At 40.4% G+C, this 19,385-nt stretch overlaps 2 protein-coding genes across 3 annotated transcripts in view; one reads left to right on the top strand and one right to left on the bottom strand.

Moving 5' to 3' along the window:
• Positions 1-794: 794 nt before the first annotated feature.
• LOC111236402 (zinc finger protein ZIC 4-like) lies at positions 795-5,126 on the bottom strand. The gene is made up of 2 exons (XM_022765114.1): positions 4,430-5,126; positions 795-2,187 (listed from the first exon to the last, which is right to left on the bottom strand). Exons 1-2 carry the CDS (start codon positions 4,950-4,952, stop codon positions 1,556-1,558), a joined length of 1,155 nt encoding a protein of 384 aa, XP_022620835.1. The 5' UTR covers positions 4,953-5,126; the 3' UTR covers positions 795-1,555.
• A 1,874-nt stretch (positions 5,127-7,000) lies between these two features.
• The window catches only part of vps8 (VPS8, CORVET complex subunit), an 85,135-nt gene continuing 72,750 nt past the window's right edge, over positions 7,001-19,385 (top strand). For both annotated transcript variants that reach the window (XM_022765088.1, XM_022765089.1), the window contains exons 1-5: positions 7,001-7,111; positions 15,122-15,190; positions 18,406-18,536; positions 18,781-18,877; positions 19,024-19,056. In XM_022765088.1, the coding sequence (XP_022620809.1) occupies positions 7,040-7,111; positions 15,122-15,190; positions 18,406-18,536; positions 18,781-18,877; positions 19,024-19,056 (402 nt within the window). In that variant the 5' untranslated portion in view covers positions 7,001-7,039. The remainder of the gene's footprint in view (positions 7,112-15,121; positions 15,191-18,405; positions 18,537-18,780; positions 18,878-19,023; positions 19,057-19,385) is intronic.

Below are 19,385 nucleotides of genomic sequence, written 5' to 3' on the forward strand. Positions count from 1 at the left end.
ATACTGGTGGTTTATTGAAGCTTCCCAGTAACAGCCATAGGGAAATTGGGGATGCAGCCTTTGTCAGTTATGGCCCAAACACGACCTATAGATATCAGCTCATTAAGTATTTTTATAATGAAACTTCAAACGTATCTTATAGTTTGCACTTTGCTCAGCACTCCTTTTAAATGCTGTTATAATTACTGATGTCTTACTGATTTTATGGTTTCTATGTAATACATTTTTTACTTATTTAATTATTTATTTCATTTTTTCTGTTGTTATTATTCCATCTCATTTTACGTCAGTGTTTTAACATTTACATTTTATGTATTCTCATGTGATGCACTTGTGGTGAATGTAATTTATTACTTGTAAAGCACTGTGCTCCATTTCTTGTATGAAAGGTGCATACAAATAAAGTTTATTATTATTATTATCTTGTTATTATTATTACTGCACTTTCTGTAGATATGTGCCAGTGTAATGAGGGATCACTGAGACATTTCAGGTGCTCACCTTCAGTTTTACCTGGTCTGTTAAGACCAAGGTGATAACACAGTAATTTAAATCAGGTATCTCTGTACGTTAATCTTTTTCAGGTTGGGTTCATCGTCTCCCAGGTTCACATCTAGGTTGAAATGAACTACTAGTGGCTGGATATTGTATAAGTCACTAGTTAACCATTTTAGCACAGACACACACACACTTCTCACACGACACATTGGACTGATTCATTGATTCATTGATTGGTTTGTAGATCATTTAATACACATTTGATGTTAAATGAATCTGTGTATGACAGAGGTCATTGTGGAAACCTGGGGTCTGAACTAAAGGTTAAATGGAGTGTAAACATTCACGGTTAACTCACTGACAGGTCCATAGAGTTGAAGAGGTTAAGGAGACACTTGATGATCAGTCCCATAGCTGACTGCTCTGTTGGATTAGACTGTGGTCACATCAACAAGTCCCTACCAGGGTTCATTAGTGAAGGCCTCAGTCTGCACCAAACACCTGAAACCCTCCGACAGCACAATCAGCTGATTCCAGTCATGATACTGCGGCCTTAACAGGCACACACTCACTGCTCTGTTACCATGTGTACAATATTACTGTGAGCTCAGGTTAACATCAACCACCTTCCTTCAGTGTCAGTTTAGCCCTTGAAATTGCTTCATTTAGGAGGAGCTCTCAGATAAACTAATCATATACACACCTCTTCATCTTTACAGCAGAGCAGTCACCAACATTCACTGGTCCATCTGTACAAAGTTATCCCTTCTGTTAGCTCAGGTTAGTGCGCTAACACTGATCAGATAACTGGCAGTTTTTTGTTTAGTTCGAGAAACAGAAATTAAATTCCTCTGATGCATCATGTGAGCCGTTGTTTTTGGTCCACAGATGGTGACAAGTGAAGCAGCCCTCCATCTGAGCCCCATCTCAGAGGGACCACTGATGTTGAATCATACAACTGCTCCAACTATGATTCCACAGAGCATTGTCTGACCTGACCTGGTCTGATAATGTATGAGGTCTGTTGTTCACCTCCAGTTTCACCAAGCCCTCCATCCTACGTGACGTACTCTTCATCATCACTAGGTTCTGATTTAATGTGGTCTGGGTGAAGTAGAGGGAAGTGTGGTGCTGTAGTCCTGGTACAGACATACCACTCTTTAATGTTAGACAACTGAGGTAAGGCTGGGTTGACTGAACGCTGACTCCTCCGAGGGGTCCTGCTGCTCTGCTGCTTCTGGGCCAGCTGACTCTTCAGGCCTGACAGAGACAGATCTAGAGGCATCGCCATCGGAGATGAGCTCCGCAGCAGCAGCTTGTGGTCTACATCGCTCGCAGAGCTGATGTCCAACTCATGGTTAGACAGAAGAGGAAAAGTAGTGTTTTTGTCGGCAAGTGAAGGAGAGAGGCGGTTCATTTTCAGGTCAAGGGGCTCAAGGAGTGCCAGGTGAGGTTGTTGGAGTTGATGAGGGATGGAGTCGTATGAGTCCTGGGGTTCAGAGGTAGGTGACGACTTGATGTGAACCTTCATATGTTTGCGCAGGGAGCTGGGGTGGGTGTAGGACTTGGTGCAGCCCAGGGCCTTGCAGTCATAGGGCTTCGAGGCCGTGTGGACCTGTGAGTGCTTCTTCCGGTCACTGCTGTTGGCAAAGCGTCGCTCGCAGAACTCACACTGGAACGGCTTCTCACCTGCAACACACACACAGCACTCACCGTAATAAAAGTCATGAATGGGCCCTAACTGCTGCTAGTTAGTGATAATCCCATAATTTAATCTCACTGTGAAGGACTTTGTTCTTTTAAATTATAGGGCACATTCTGTAAATGTGCTCTATGATTTACTTTCTTCTCCACAACCAATATATGTACACATCTGTAATCTGACCTAAACTGTCAGAAGGTTTACTGTATGAGGGGCTGTGTTCAGGTAAATGTTCCTGTGGCATAGTTTTTTCTTCAGACCAGTCAGATCTTAATCTAAGAAGAGTTTAATTTGTGAATAACACAGTTATTTATTCCCTGATAACAGACATCTCAAAAAACAACACTGAGTGTTTATGAAGAAATTATACTGGGAACCTTCTCCTGTTGAATCACTGGGGAATGTTTAAACATAAATACAATGATTTATCTTGTAGGAAGTGGAAGTATTATTTTTTTTATTTAGGTTAAAACTGGTCCATATCTGTTTCTGTTTTATTTCTGAACATAAAATGTCATTTTTAATGTAATTTCTATAATGTCACTGTAATAGGTGATATGAAATGTTTCTCTGATGTCTGAAAGTAGATGATGGAGGATTACATGTGTATAATGTATATTTTTTATATTATTAGATATTATATTATTATTATAAACCATAAGAAAAATGTAATTTCCCACATATATGTCTGTGTGTATACACAATATGAGTGTTGTACCTTTGATCTAAAGTGGATTAGTTCTTGTGGTCACTCTGCTTTGTTTGTATATTGGAAGTTGTTTTATGTTTTTTGTGTTTAAATACATAATAGAAATATTATCAAAAAGAACTCACTCTCAGACAGAGTAAATTAAAAGTCGTGGGACCCTAAGGGGGATTTGGTGACCGATTAAAGGACAAACCATCATAAAGAGTCTCAGTCAGGTGTTCTTCCTCCAGAGCAGCTTCACTGCTCCAAGTCTCTGAACTCTACTGGAGGATGAACACCATTCTTCATAAACATATTCCCTCATTAGTGTTTTGATGATGGTGGCGGAGGAGAGTTGTGTCAAACATGTTACTTTCAAATATACCATAGTTCAACTGGACTGAGATCATGTGATTGTGAACATGATTCACATCACATCATCTTCATCCTGATCAAACCATCAGTGACCCCTGTGACCTGAGGATGGAAACAGTTGTCACATTCCTAAACTCATTGTTCAGGATTTGCCTTTTATTTGTCACATATGTATATATATGTATGTGTGTCATTATTGTGCAGTTACTGACTATATTTAAGCACTGTCCCTTTATGGTTTATTTGTGGTCCTTGTGACCTTGTGAGATCAACCAGGTAGTTCTGCCCCTGACTCATCTGATACTCATTCTCCTCCATGATTACATGTACTTTACCTTTTCAGTTGGATTTCTAGTTCAACTGATTTCTCACTTTGTGATAAACCACCTGTCCAGGTGTGAGTATGTCACCTGACATTAGATTGGTTGGGTCTTAAGATAATGAAGTCTTCAGTTGTTAATGAATGGATTTCAGTGAGAGGTTAACACTGAGCCTGATCAGAGACCATTATAAGTATCATCTCGGTTCTCACACTGAATAATATATAATGTAAAGCAATAATTGTTAACCAACCTGGCAACAAGAGATGTTCTTATAAATATCCTATAACTGATTTATAAACAATTAGAAAAATGTTTATTAACCATTAATAAAGTCATTAGTTATGATTTATTATTATTTACCCTTCGTAAAGACTATCTGAATACTGGGTCTCACTGAAAAAAACTGTTAGTTTAAACTGCTCATTATCTGATTCTGGGTTAAAACAATATAATTTCTGTAAACTCTATATTTATAAAATAATCAATAACCACGTGTATCTGCTGTGTTCAACACGTTCATTCTGACTCTCCAGCTGCTATCTGCTGCTTCCTGTCACCTTACATGACTCCTGCAGCTCACAGCCGCGATCCTTCTAGGAAACAAGGGAGCAGTGAAGGACGGAGTGAACTGGAGCTGAACCAGGCCGACGTAAACATGGAGGGGATTCCTTGCAGACTGGGGACAGTCTGTGTGAACCTCTTTATTTTCAGTGTCAGGAAATGCTGTCCTGGTGGCTGACATGGATTAAAGACTACAGTGACCGTGTTAAGCTGTGTGTGTGTGTGTGTGTGTGTGTGTGTGTGTGTGTGTGTGTGTGTGTTCAGACAATCATGAAACCATACCAGTGTGCGTGCGTGTGTGAATCTTGAGGTTCTCGGAGCGTGCGAACATCTTGCCGCAGTTGGGAAATGCACATGAAAAAGGCTTTTCCCCGGTGTGCACGCGAATGTGGTTGATGAGTTTGTATTTGGCTTTGAACGCCTTCCCGCCGCGCATGCACTCGTCCCACATGCAGACATGACTGAGGGTCTCGAGCCCCGCTGCTACATGCTCGGTGGTGACGTGGTCCACCAGCTCGTGCATGGAGCTGAAAGTTTGGTCGCAGACGGATGTCGCCGTCCGCCCCAGCCTATGTCTCGGTGAAGTTCGGTCAATCCATTTACAGACCAGTTCGGTTTTGACGACGGGGCCTTTGGAGAAATCCAGCAGGCCGTCCACCCCGCCGCCGACACCACTGTCGGCAGAAGCGGAGATGCTAGTGGCTCTCGGCTGGGGCGGCGAGACGATGCTCGAAGCTCCAGAGTTGTTGTTCCCCAGCGGAGAGACGAGGCCATTGTGCCTGGCCACTACAGCCGTCCGCTTCATGCTCGGCACGGCGGGCTGCCCCGCTCCCGACGCCAACCACAGTCTTCCTTCCTCCTCAAAATCAGTTAAATCAAAGAGGCAGAGCGTCCCCACTTCCTTTCTGCGTGTTTTTGGTGGAAGGAAGAGCGCATGCGGCAGTGTCTTTACCCCCCGCTGCTGGTGTTAGATCCCGAGAGTCGGAGCCTCCATGCTTTTATTTACTGTGTGAATGGAGGTGAACGGAGTCGAAGGAATACAGCCTGCCGCGACCCAACACTGTGCGTTGGTGTCCTTGTCTCCTTTCCTCTTTAACTCCTTTCTTCACTCCTTGTTTTTCCAACAGACTCACACATACGTCTGTGGTCAAACACATAAACATGACAGACTCATGCTCTTCTACAGACCGACATCATGGACATCTGTATTGAAATGACACAGTTTAAAATAAATGTCATATTTACAGGATAGATTCTGTCTAACATGAATTAAAGTGGCTCCCACGTTTTTAGTGTCACTTAGACAATAACAGATTTTTACCAAAGAGGTCTAAAATATTCTCATCAATTAGGAAAACAACTTACCTTGCTGTCATTGTAATTATTACTATAATAATAATAATAATAATAATAATAATAATAATATTAATAATAATGACAGCAATGTTAATAATAATAATGATAGTTCTCCTGAAGAGACGCCAATGAGTGTTTGGTTATACAGATAGAGAAAATTACTAAAAATAATTAATCAGCTATCAAAATAGTTGATGATTCCTTTACTATCAGTTGACTATTAATGTAGTAATTGTTTCAGCTGTTAAGACCACAGCTTAGAGTCACAGTATAAAAAGTCTGGGACCAGACTGAAGACCAAAGACAGAACAGTCCAACACATCAAGACTTATATCAAATCAAAGCAGGGGAAGAACTGGATTGTAATGGCTGCCATGAAATACTGTCCCTCACTAATTAATTACACTGTACTGAACTATGTAATACCTGTCCCACCTGTACATGAGTTGGGGTCTGCTGACTTTATCCTGAAGAAGGCAATGTGATGAAACATTGACTTGTAGAACTAAAAATATAAAAGTGCACCAGAGTCAGTTTTCTACTCCTTTCTGTGATGTCTGTCTCTGAGCCAGCACCTCACCAGTGCAAGGTGTGTCTGTCAGCCGTTCCCATTTAAAACTTGGGGGAGAGATAACCCCAAGACAGTAAATTCAGTACTGATGTAATCACAACTTCACTTATTGTCATCCACACTCACTTAACTTAAGATCTGAGGGTGTTTAAACGCAGTTTGTGTTACTGTCACAGAAAGTGTGGTTTGCACTGTTCTGATGAAAAGGAACGTTGTTTCTTTTGTGTTGACATATTTACAATATCACTCAAGGGGCACAGCAGGTTAGTTTGTTGGTATTTGCCAAAAGTGGAACCAAAAAGAGAACCATGGGGATGATGTAGAGGTGTGTGAATTAATAATTAGGAAAAATCAGTGGAGAAACAACTTTTGTCTTTGTCATATTATACGTTGTTAAGTGCTTTGAGATCACCATCCATCTGACTTATAGGCACCAGACCAATATTATTCACCTCATTTACCCGAAGTGATGCTTCAGATGGAACTGACTCTCCCCAGCTGCCGCAGCATGTCTGTCTGAACCCAACTCTCTTCCTCACCAGATGTTTTCCTGTGGTCTGCTGGGATGTGAACTTTAATCATCCAGTTCCTGAGATGGTTTTGACCCAGTTCTATTAAAACATGTGCTCAACCCAGTAGTAAACCCACAGTGCAGAGAGCTGTATGGTTGTACATTAGTTTTAGTGATGACAAACAACAGTGTTTGAAATGAACAGATTATAATATCACTGAATGTAGCGTGAAACGGTACATTTTGTCATGTTTCAGGGACTGTCAATAGTTTTTTTTCTTTACTATTATGATCATCGTGCCGTCATCAAAATAATACATTAACTTACGGTCGGTTCTCAGCCCGCTTAAGTATATTTAGAAACTTTACTCTGAAATTCAAACGGAAGCTGTGATTAACTGGTTCCTGCCACAAACGGACACAGACGATCTTCTCAGTCCGGGCAGACCCAGTCATGTCGGAGTCTCCGGACGCCCGCAGCCTGCTCTCTGCCTCCTCCCAACTCAACCTGATGGAGGTAGACGTGGTGAGAGAATCTACTTTTATAATGTGTTCTAATGTGGAGATTTGACTATTGTTTTCCCACCGTTGATACACCGTGAGATGTGGCTAAGTACACAGACGCACTGCTCCAGATCCTGATCTTACTGAAACTTTCCACAGCTACAAAAGGAAACACGTAATAATGTTAATGTGTGATCATCGAAGCTGGTCGTTGTGAGGAAAACAACATGTTATTAAAGTGTAAAACAGCCTGATGGATTCTGGCTCCAGCTGGACCCACTACAGCTTCCTGTTTGAGGTTGAGCCTTATGTTTTACATCACACCACTTCAGAGTCTGGACTCTGTCACGTGATCCAGTATTCATCATGCAGCTCAGTGAACAGGAAGTGTTGGCTCTGTGCCTCAGACAGTGACCTAATTCCAACCCGGCCCCTAAACACTCCCCCTACCCACTCTCACTCAGTTCGCGCGTGCGTGTGAAGGGTCCGCCACATTGAGTGTCGTTCCAGCTAATGACCCTTAAGTGGGAGTGGGTTATAAAGCCCTCCAACACCTAGTCTGCATCGATGCAGATTTACAAGCCACACTCCCAGACGAGTGCAGCATCGCTTTGAGTCCGGGATGGATGAAATGCCATATACCCACAAATGTGAGTTCCATGTATTTATTTTCAAAGGACAGGTCATAAATTACCTCGCCTCAAACAAACATTTGACAGACTATTTCACGCACACATGACGAAATAAGAGGTTACATTGTATTTTGGAATGAACATGGTGCTGTGTACCCAATCAAACGGTTTTTTTTATTTGACTTGATATTTGAAAATTAAACTGTAAAAAATTATAATTAGATTAAGACAGCAATCTTAACTACAATTAATTGGTTGATTTCGTTGCTGTTCTCACCTAGGAACTGATATATCTGGTAGCCTAAAGATGTCCTTTAATTTTATATTTTTATCATATATTATTATTATCACCCTATAACATGTTTGACCCCTCCATTAGTGTTGTTTTTAGCGGCCTGTTTTAATTTTAGTTTTAGTCTAGTCTTTGTGTCAAGCTGTCATTTTAGTTTTTATTAGTTTTAGTCATGTTCATACTCTTTTTAGTCTAGTCAAGTTTTAGTCGACTAAAAGTCTGAGCATTTTAGTCTTATTTTAGTCAGAATCATCCATGACTATTTTAGTCTAGTTTTAGTCGACGAAAACCGATGACATTTTAGTCTAGTTTTAGTCAATGAAAATTTTATTTTAGTCTCTTTCTAGTAATGCAATTCTATTTAACCCAGTATAGTATAAGTACCTAGTAGTATAGACAAAACCAAAATTTTCTTTTAGCCAAACCCATTTCACAGTTCAAACAAGGTTATCTTATTATTATATTATTGTTACCTTATAGACTCAAGAATACATCCATTCCAGACACACAAGACGCTCTGATTTGAATTTACAACATATTTATTTTACCAACCAAACATGTTTTCCTGTGATTTTGTGGCCGCATTTCTCCCCATCTTTTTCCACAACACATTCTGTTTTTTTCCACCTCTATGTAATGAAAGTGTGTCCAAATGTCATTTCGTCTTTTTCTTCCAAAGAAGAACCCCGACTGGCTGCCGGCTATCGGTCCTTTTCTCTGTCGTGTTATGTTTCTGAAATTGTCGTTCAACCGCAGCTGCAACTTCTAAATGCCGCCCGCGAGTGGGGATTGAGGAAGTGACGTCGCATGCAAAATAATAATAACTCGACTAAACGAGTCAAAATGACGTTATAACATTTCGTCTCGTCTCGTTTTAGTCAACGAAAATGAAGAGACATTTTAGCAGAGTTTTTATTTTGTAAACCATATTTAGTCTCGTTTTTATTCGTCAACAATATTGCATTATATATTTAATTATAGTTATCGTCACATGACCAGCATTTACGTTGCGTCTCGTCTCGTTTTCGTCACATGATAAAGGTTCGTTGACGAAGACATTTAGTCATAATTTTCGTTGATGGAAGCAACACTACCCTCCATCCTCATAACGCAGTAACACCACCATAACGCGTAACGCAGTAACACCTTTACTCAGAAACATTTTAACTGACTTACTTTGTTGTTTTATCAGAGAACATTTTTACACAGTGATTTACTTTTACTGATGTCTTTTCACTAATAGTAGTGACGACATTCATGTGGTGACATGGTCACGTGCTGATGTCAGTTTGGTGTTCTATCTCCAGTCAGTTTCTGTTACTGGTAGAGTTTATTGCTGCTCTATCTGAACACAGTTAATGTTGCTGTTTTCTTCATCACAGTGTCTAACTACCTGCTGTACATTTAAACTTACACTGGTTCTGCTCCAGCTCTCAGAGCTGTATGCTCCTTTTAGTGACTTTCACTAATTCAGCCGTTGTTTACATGCTGTTCAGATCTGCTAGTTACCCTAGCTTAGCAGTTAGCACTAGCTTCTCATTCTCTCCCTCTTTCTCCCTTGCTTGGTTTGATGTTGTTGTAACTTCAGTGTAGATGATTGTGATATTTATTACATATTCAGCGATGTCTGCTGTCTTTAGGCACAGCTCCATTTGCTAACCAGAGCTAACTGCGCACTCTAACCTGAACATTTTCCTCAAAAAAGTCAGACAAGCTCTTTTAAATCCCGCAATTTTCAACCTTCATTGACAATTTTTATACGAAAAATGTAGATTTTTTGTCCTTTGTCACCCAGTTTTGCTCTCATTCTGATATCTTTTACAGTTTTTGAGGAAGTGATGGTACCCTCCACCTCTTCCATCGAGTGCAATACAAATTCAGGAGCAGGTGTTACTGGGCAGAAATGGGCAAAGCTGATTCTGACTGGCTAATTAAACATTGATTCTTAGACTTTTACATTGGGTATGAGAGCAACTCTAAGATAAATCAACATGGTGTATTTGCATGTACTTGTGTGTGTGCGTGTTGATGTGTGGTTCTTTGCATGTGTGTGCATGTCTTTCTATAATTTTGAGGACATTTTTGGTTAAAAACCATTACTGTGAGGCAATTTTGGCCAGTCGTGACAACTTGAAAGGGCTGTTTGAAGGTTAGAAGACACATAAACTCTATCACCACGACTCAACCTGGTAACTAACACAAGCTTTTTGGAGGCTCTATGATAGACAGCTTTACTGCCACAAACAACAATATACACATGCATATTGACAGACACACACATAATACTATCTTACTTTTTTGATATTTACCTTCAAAATAAGAGTCTCAACCAGATAAAAAGAACTTACTGGAGTTTCTGTTGGGCAGCTCTACCACTACATACAAACACACACACACACACACACACACACACACACACACACATATATAATGACAGAAACGCACAAATACCATCTCCACCCATTGGATTAACCTTCAAAATAAAAGTCTCAACATGGTAAGAGGGAATTATTGGCTCTGTTGTACAAAACCTTATGCAATTTATACTGCCAAACACAGAAGCACAGACACTTTCAAAATAAGAATCTCCAAAAGGTAAGAGGCAAGGTAGGTCATAAAAGTTAAATATTAGAAGCTATTGTCTATATGGGGATATAGTGGTAAAGCTTTATTGCAGATCAACTTCTGTTAGGGCATGTACATGTGTGTATACATGTCTTGCTATGTTTGTGGGGACAAATTTGGGTTTGAAACCATCAGTGTGAGGTTATTTTGGCCAGTCATGACAGCTTTAAAATGCTTTTTGAGGGACACCTGCAGTGACAGTCAGTGTCGGGATAAGTCTCTACGACATGAATGAAACGGAAAGTAACGCCCTTCTTACAGATTGAAACATGAGGAGTGAAGTACACAATTTCTCAAGAAATTTATTAGTCACTAAAAACCTCCCTTGACTCTTGTATCCCCTGCAGATCCTCCCTCTTCATCTACCCAGGAAAGTCAACCTTGGTTTGGAAAAGGCCATTGCTAAATTAGTTTGGCAAACCAAGAGAAAAGATCAGAACTTGAAATCACCAGCTAATATGACTCGCTTTGCTATGCTGGTCATGTATGATACACAATAATAAGTTATATTCAGGGGTAAAATGAGACCTTCACAAAAAAAGTGTCTGGTACAATCTGCGATGATGTAACTAAAAACATAAAAAGAAAAGATGTAAACTCTGTGCTGTCTCTGACTTTCCTGCAGACATTATTCTCTTTCTGGCAGGACACCTGGTGACTTACTGAAAGATAATGCTTTACTGACCTGTCAGGAGTTACAGGGCAGATTTGATTTCCTCTGGGAACCTCTTCATTTAGTATCTGAAAATAAGGCATTTCATATCTTGGTTCCTCCTTCATGTGTTACCCTCCCAAATTCAAAGAAGCTTTATTGACATGACTGTTATCAGATACAGCATTGTCAAAACAGACTGCACAAGACAGCATCAACTGTCCTCACAGTATGGCAGGTAAAGAATGCTCTGCAGCAAGGATGCAGCTCTCTCTGTGCTCTCCAGCAGGATTGTCAGTTTGTTTATGTTCGTCATGTGGTCGAATGGAAATATTTTGTTTGGATTTGCTGCTCTGTCTCAACTCTGTCTTTCTAGGGCCAGATAGCACTGCATTCTGCTTTGTATTTTTGTTTGTGTGTTCCAGTGGATGACATCATTTTGTTTCTGGTGTGTTATAACAACATTGCTTCTGATTGGTTTGTTGTCAGACTGGTCCTGAGGCAGAACTGGGTCATAAGGTGTTTGTAAACTTAGCATCAGGGCGAGCTGAGTGAGGAGACTGTTTTCTTTGCTCAGCTCTTGGCACTGCAGGGCTTTGTAGTGATAGGAGTGGGATTCACTGTTTTCAAGCAAGTATTAGATTGCTCTTTTTAAATTTTGATGAGTAATGGGAATCGGCCTAATTCAGCTCTGCAGCAGATGTTTGTGGTTTTTCTGTCCACCTGTATGATGCTTTTGCAGAACTCTGAGTGCACAATTTCAATCGGGTACTTTTCCAATTTGGCCAAATTTTGGTAAGAAAGATGACCCCGCACCCCACTACCATAGTGAGTGAGGTGTAGGGATTATGATGATTCAAATAATTTGAGTGAGATTCAATGACATGTATTTCCCCTGAGATCTGGATCTTATTTGAAAAATCAAAGTTTTAGTATTTTTTATGTTTACTGCCAGGGCCCAGATACGGCGGTCCTGTTCCAGCAGGTCCAGGTTCTGCTGTAGCCCCTGTACAGTGAGAGACAGCAGAACCAGGTAATCTACATAGAACAGGAGTTTGATGTCAGTGTCATGTAGAGTAAGACCGGGTACTATTGATCTCTAGACAGTGGCGAGTTCATTGATATAGATGTTGGATAGAGTTGGACTCAAACAGCGGCCTTCTCTCACTCCATGTCTCTGAATGAAGAATTTTGTCCTTCAGTTGCCAATTTTTATCACACACTTGTTGTTTGTGTACATTGATTTAATAACGTCATATGTTTTACCCCTTTATAAAGAGACCATTGTACCAAATAGAATCAAAAGAAATCGTCTTGTCTTGGTGGATTTGTTTGTTGATTGAGGCGTGTAGGGTGTAGATATGATCTGAAGTGTGGCGTTTTGGTATGAATCCAATCCAAGACATTGTGTTTAGTAAGGAAGTTTATGAGCCTTGAATTTATAATGCTACAAAGAACCTTCCCCAGATTACTGTTTACACAGATACCTCTAATTATTTGGGTCGAATTTATCTTTTGAAAATTGGTGTGATGAGACCGTGATTTCAGATGTCGGGGAAGTAACTTACTCCCAGAATCAAATTGAATAGTTTCAGGATGGCCAATAGGAGTTTTGCATTTCAGCAACTCATCCATGATGCAATCAAGAAGCCTGCTGGCTTTTTTGGGTTTTAGGGCTGAGAATTTTTCTCTCAGTTCCTGCTCAGTACTGGGGGAGTCCAGGGGATTATGATTTTCTTTTATTGCCAGTTTGAGTTCATTTAATTTGCTATTATTTGGATTTGGATTTGATTCTGTGTTGTTTGGTAATTTTTCATACAGTGCTTTGAAATGATCAACCCATATGTCTCCATTCTTTATATCTATTTTCAAATTTGGATTTCTTAATATTATTCATATTTTCCCCAAAACAGTGGTATTTATGGATTCCTCAATTAATGTAAGTTGTTTGTGTGTGTGTATTGTGCTTTTTTTATTGTGTGTATGTTTGTATTTTTCAAGTGTGTCACAGTAAAGAAGACGCTTCCTGGATCTCTGCTTTTGATTGGATAACCTCCTAAACTTTTCTTCCTAATTTCTTTATATTCTTTGTCAAACCAATTATCATATTTGGGCTTTCTAAGTTTATTTTTGGATTGTTTCTATTGGATTTTTTTTGTAGTCTGCATGATAATGTGCTTGACGTGTCTATCTGCATCATTAATGGCTTCTTTGCTCTGAGTGTATGTGGTGTCCAGAAAGGGGTCTAATAGTGTTTGGATTTTGGGGGTGCTTATTGCCTTCTGGACCTCTTCTGTGCTGTTTTCGGCCCATCTGTATGATTTTCTAATGTGATACAGCTTATTGGGCTGTAGAGGTGTGGTGTTTTTAGTTTCTGTCCTGTTCATAAACACAGTAATCTGGCTGTGGTCAGATAGAGGGGTCAATTGTTTAACTATGAATGCACTGAGAGAGAAAGGCTTTAGATCTGTTATAATGTAATCAACTGTGCTGTTGCCAAGAGATGAGAAAAAAGTATGTCTTCCTGAAGAATCCCCTTGCAACCTACAGTTTACAATGTACAGACCCAGGCTTTGACAGCTGCAGGAGATCTCTTCCATTCTTGTTGACCTGGATGTCAGAGTTGGCAAACTAGTTATGCTTTGTGGGTAATTTAGTCCAAATATATGAATGTTACCTATTGTGGACTGTAGTCAGTACTGATACACAGCAGAGACACAATTGAGACATGATGAGACATGACTGCGACACAGCTAAGACAAAGCTGAGATACGTTTTGAGACATGACTGAAACAAAACAGAGACACAGCTAAGACAAAGCTGAGACACAGCAGAGAAAGCTGAGACACAGCTGGTACACAACTGAATCAAAGCTTAGACACAATAGAGACAAAGCTTAAACAGCAGAGACAAGGCTGAGACACAGCAGAGACACAGCAGAACTATTAAAGTTTAGATATTTTCTAATGAAGGTGTTACTTTTAAATAATTGAAGGAAACATGGATGAACTATTTCTGGCTTCTTACTTTTTACATTTGGAACTGTTGAAATCAAACCACACATTACTTGACATGAAAACATCTTGAGAAAAAGTTAAAAAGTGTGTAAAGTTTCAAAATAAAAAGCTGTTTCCCTAAAACGTTGAAAATAATATCTTGCTTCTCCTACAAACAAAAAAAAGTGTGATCGTGATTGTGTGATGTTATTGGTGGTGTTGCCTTTGGTCTTTGAAACAGTTTTCCTGCTTTTTGACAAACTGTGTCCAAACAACAGACACGTCCTCTTTTAGGTTTAAGCTGCTCAGGTTCAGGCTCAGTGTGCTCATCTCATCCACATCACCAGCTTCACTTTGTGTCAACACAGACTAACATTAGTTGGACAGGGCGGAGACACATGGGCAAACACCAACTAGTATTTTATCAAGGGGACAGATCATGAAAGCATCATTGAGTAAAGTATGAACTGAATGAACCGACATGAGAAGGATAAAGTCATGAGACGTTTTACATGTTGGTTTGATAATTTTTCAGTTAACTGTGGAAGCTCTAGTTCCTACTCTCAACAATGGACTCTCAGTCTCATTCAGTCTCATTATGTTCCACTCAGGAGGGTCTGCTGAGCCAAGTGCGACACTTAGTGGTGTAATTCTGTACATCTTTCTGGTCCAGTGTTTGGTTTAATATGAAACTATTTTTACATGTGCCCAAACCTGAAAGTTTCTTTGTTAATGTTAAAAGACCTGCTGTCTGCAGGAGGCAGGGAGGAGTGTCAGATATGACAATGAGAATAAATTCTGATTTCTAACTTTCTGTTTTCATTCTACTTCTCAGATCGATGATAAGGAGTTTGATATTCCCCAAGTGGACACACCCCCCACACTGGAGAGCATCCTCAATGAGGTCAAGTACATGTTACTCTTTGGCTTTGAATCTGAATCATCTTTGAGAAGTTGCTTCACTTCTCCACAGTCTAAACTGTACAGTGGTGTACTGAAGTTACCTCTGGACTAATGCTATGTTTTGTTGATTTTTGAGGTGACATGAATTTTCCTTATGAATTATCAGCTGACACTCAACAACTATGAGCTCCTCTCAGCAACCGACTGATGATCTGAAAATGAAGCTACAGGGTATCTGCCAGAGAAGTTTTTTGCCCCGGTGGTTGGACATTTACGTTAGGGGGTGGGGTTAAAAAGAAAGCTCAAATGTTCCATTGTCTGACATGCAGAAATGGCAGTTAAGAGGAACTGTGGAGTCAACATAAGATCCAGAAAACCAAGAGAAGTTTCAGATAAAACAACACCAGGCCTGTGACTTGTTATTTTATTTATTTTTGAGTTCCTCCAGTCATGTTTTAAACTCTGTAAAGAATCCTCAGCTATGATTAATGTTGTGTTTAACATGGTTTTCACACATAAAAAGTGAAAGAAAATTCAAAAACTGGTCTGAAGCTCGTCCACTCTTACTTCCTGATTGAGAAATCTGGATCAGGCCTTGCCCACCACCTGTTTGCTCCAGGTTGACAGGTGAAAGAGCAGAAAGTATCAAGATGGTTAGAGGAGAAAACATCAGAGAGACTACATGTTTGAGCCTTAGTCAGATCTAGACTCAGATGAGGAGTCTGTTGAGACTAGCAGATGTACAGTATCTGTTAGTAACTGTTATTATTACCAATGAGCTACTGGACACATGAACTTCCCATAGTGGATAAATAAAGTATCTATCCATCTATCCATCTATCCATTCATCCATCCATCCATCCATCCATCCATCCATCCATCCATCCATCCATCCATCCATCCATCCATCCATCCACCCACCCATCCATCCATCAGAACGGTTGGCGTAGTTAGCATCTCTTACTTGTTTATGTTGTTTGTTAGCTTGTAACTGGCAGTGGCTGACACAGTGTTAGTGGTTATGCTAATGCTAACTCTGGCTCTCTGTACTGACAAGGTTTCATGTTTATTTAGCCCTGCCCCTCATCCCCACAAGTTGACAGGATTGGTTCCTTAAATACTCAGTTATGGTGTTGACTGATTATTTCACCCATCATATGTCTTGTATTATATAACTAGAATAACCACCTTGTGATTGTATGCCTCCACCACTGAGACTACTTTCAGTCAGTTTTAGTTTCAGTTTCATAATTTCTGTGTGAAGTCTTGAATAATGGCTAAAAAGTGTTTTCTGAGGTCACCATGACCTTAACCTTTGACCCTTGAACACCAAATTCTAATCAGTTCGTCCTTTAGTCCAATTAGACATTTTTGCAAAATTTGAAGGGATTCCCTTGAAGAGTTAAGGAGATGTTGCATTCACAAGATCAAGATCATGTTTTGTGAGGACACTATGACCTTGACCTTTGACTTTTAGCCACCAAAATCTAATCAGTTCATCCTTGAGTCTTGTGAATGTTTGTGCCAAATTTGAAGAAGTTTCATCAGGGCGTTATAGAGATATTGCGTGTTTTGTGAGGTCACCCTAGCCTTCAACTTTGACCTTTGACCTTTGATCACCAAAATCTAATCTTGAGTCCAAGTGATTATTTGTGCCAAATTTGAAGTTTCCTTCACTGTAACTGAGTGTCGGGGACCAAGCAGTCAAAAGACAAGCGAGCACAGGTTCACTTTTCAAAAGAAGAGTTTTATTTCACCAACAACACATCCAAAAATACAAATTAATGAAAATACGCAACTTTAGTAAATAACTCAGCCCTTAAAAGAGGTCAACCAAACAGAAATATACTCAAAAAATACTGCCAAACAAAACACAACCTTAACTCAACCAACGGACCTAACAAAATGAGACAGAAGGGAAACATATACTGTATACTGGCAGATCAGCCCATTAGAAACAAAAAGGGGGAAAACAACACAAGCAATAACTAAACCTAATACCCAGAAATAACATTTTTCCCCCAGGGTCTAAATTTGGTTCCGGGGTAATTGATCAACCCCCAAAAAAGTCCCTGGTTGGGAGGTAGTACTTTCCAAAGGTTCAGGAACTTTGGGGGGTGTGGTCTGCAGTGCTGAACATTTCTGACTAGTGGAGTACTTGCTGCATTTTATTTCACCTGCGATGTTTAAAAGTCCGCAGTGAGCGAGCGAGCAAACACATTTTCTACACCGTATAACAGGTCTGGGAGAAGGTAAAAAAAAAAACTGAAACAGGACTTAAAAAAAAAATAAAGGACCACAACAACTGAAGTGGCTAGGGTTGCCACCCATCACATATAGTACGGGTTTGTCCCGTATTTGAAAATAAAATGCTGCCCACGACCATGACCTTTGACCTATGACCCCCAAAATCTAATCGGTTCATCCTCAAGCCCTAGGGAATATTGGTGCCAAATTTGATATTGTGTCCATGAGAATGGGAGGGACGGACAACCCGAAAACAATATGCCTCCGGCTCTGACTGTTGCTGGCATGGAGGCATAAAAACATCATATGGATGTTGACAAGGTTAAACACTTTATTTTCATCAGAGGGGTCTTTAAAAATTGAAAACCTTTAAAAGAATTGCACTGTCCACACAAAACCATACGTGCTGTAACGACACACCACTTCAGTCAGAAGTACTAAATGAGCCCTGAAAGATGGACCAGTCTATGCAGTTCAAGCACCAGTGCATAACAAACACTACGCTCACTCCACATGCGTTTACTCTTTGTCTTTTTGAAGCATAGTCCTGTATGTGGGGGCAGATGTAGACCCCTGAATGGGACTGTTGCAGAATCAGTGGTAGGAGCAGCAGGAAGTGATGGTGCTGTGCTGTGTTGATTGGATTTAACTTGTGGTTTGAAATACTTTGAGATGAAGAGATCAACAGGTGGAATATAACAGACGGGTTGGTGACCCCTGATTATTAGTGTGTTTAAAAACTACAGATGATGCCTTTAACTTTGATGATCCTGTAAGACAGTGATTTCGTTTCTTGGTCATGTTACTGATTTGGTTATTGTCATACAGTCACACAGTATCACCATGATACTGCCCTCATCATCCTCACATCACTTCAATGTCAGTTTTAAAACAGCCGAAACTGACAGATTCAATGATCTGACATGAACCTTACAGCTGATGTGTGTTTGTAATCCTGTGTGTCTGCAGCTGGAGGATGAGGAGGAGCCATTCGTGTTGGAGGACACCTGTGTGCTCAGCACGGACAACATGGATGCTCACTCCTGTGACACGTCCTCTCTGGCCAGCTCTGACAGTGGAGACCCAACACACCTTAAACGGCATGAACGCACACACGCACGCACACACGCGCGCACGCACACGCGCACGCACGCACGCACGCACACGCGCACGCACGCACGCACGCGCGCGCGCACTCACGCACGCACGCACGCACGCACGCACAGTAACTGTGCAGACCTCATTGTCTTTGTATGTACAAGGTAGTAAAATGGAAAATCTCTTCTGTGTGTGTGTGTTTTGTGTGTGTGTTCATGTGTCTCTTTGTGTGTGTGACGTGTAAAGAAAACGGAGGACAGTGGATCTGAACACCACAGTTCATGGGTCTGTTCTTCGACACAGTCTTTTGAAAGGAATCTCTGCTCAGATCGTCTCTGCTGCTGTAAGACTCTCTCTCTCTCTCTCTCTCTCTCTCTCTCTCTCTCTCTCTCACTCACTCACTCACTCACTCACTCACTCACTCACACACACACACACACACATACAGTTAGTGTTCCATCATAATGAAAATCTGTGTCTCCCTCTCAGGACAAAGTGGACGCAGGACTGCCGACTGCTATAGTGAGTATAATTTATTTAGCTAGAGTATTTATTTATTTAGCTGTGAATCAGCTAAGCACAGAGAGGTGACATTACTCTGTATGTGATATAATGGCTGACCCTGTGTGACCTCATGATGCATGCAGTTCAACTTCTTTGCAGTTCATAAAAGTGTCTATAAACACTGAAGCTGCTGTTGTAATGTTGCTGTTATCAGCAGATGATAGTTGACATGCAGACAGGAACAGGAGGATGTTGCAGATACAGGCCATAACCATTAGTTCACCTGTGTATTCTAAACTAATGGGTTTTAATTTTATCTCTTTGATAACTTCTATCAACTACAAACA

The sequence above is a fragment of the Seriola dumerili genome, unplaced genomic scaffold, assembly GCF_002260705.1.
Source record: "Seriola dumerili isolate Sdu_G_001 unplaced genomic scaffold, Sdu_1.0 BDQW01000665.1, whole genome shotgun sequence".
In the NCBI taxonomy this organism is placed as follows: domain Eukaryota; kingdom Metazoa; phylum Chordata; class Actinopteri; order Carangiformes; family Carangidae; genus Seriola; species Seriola dumerili.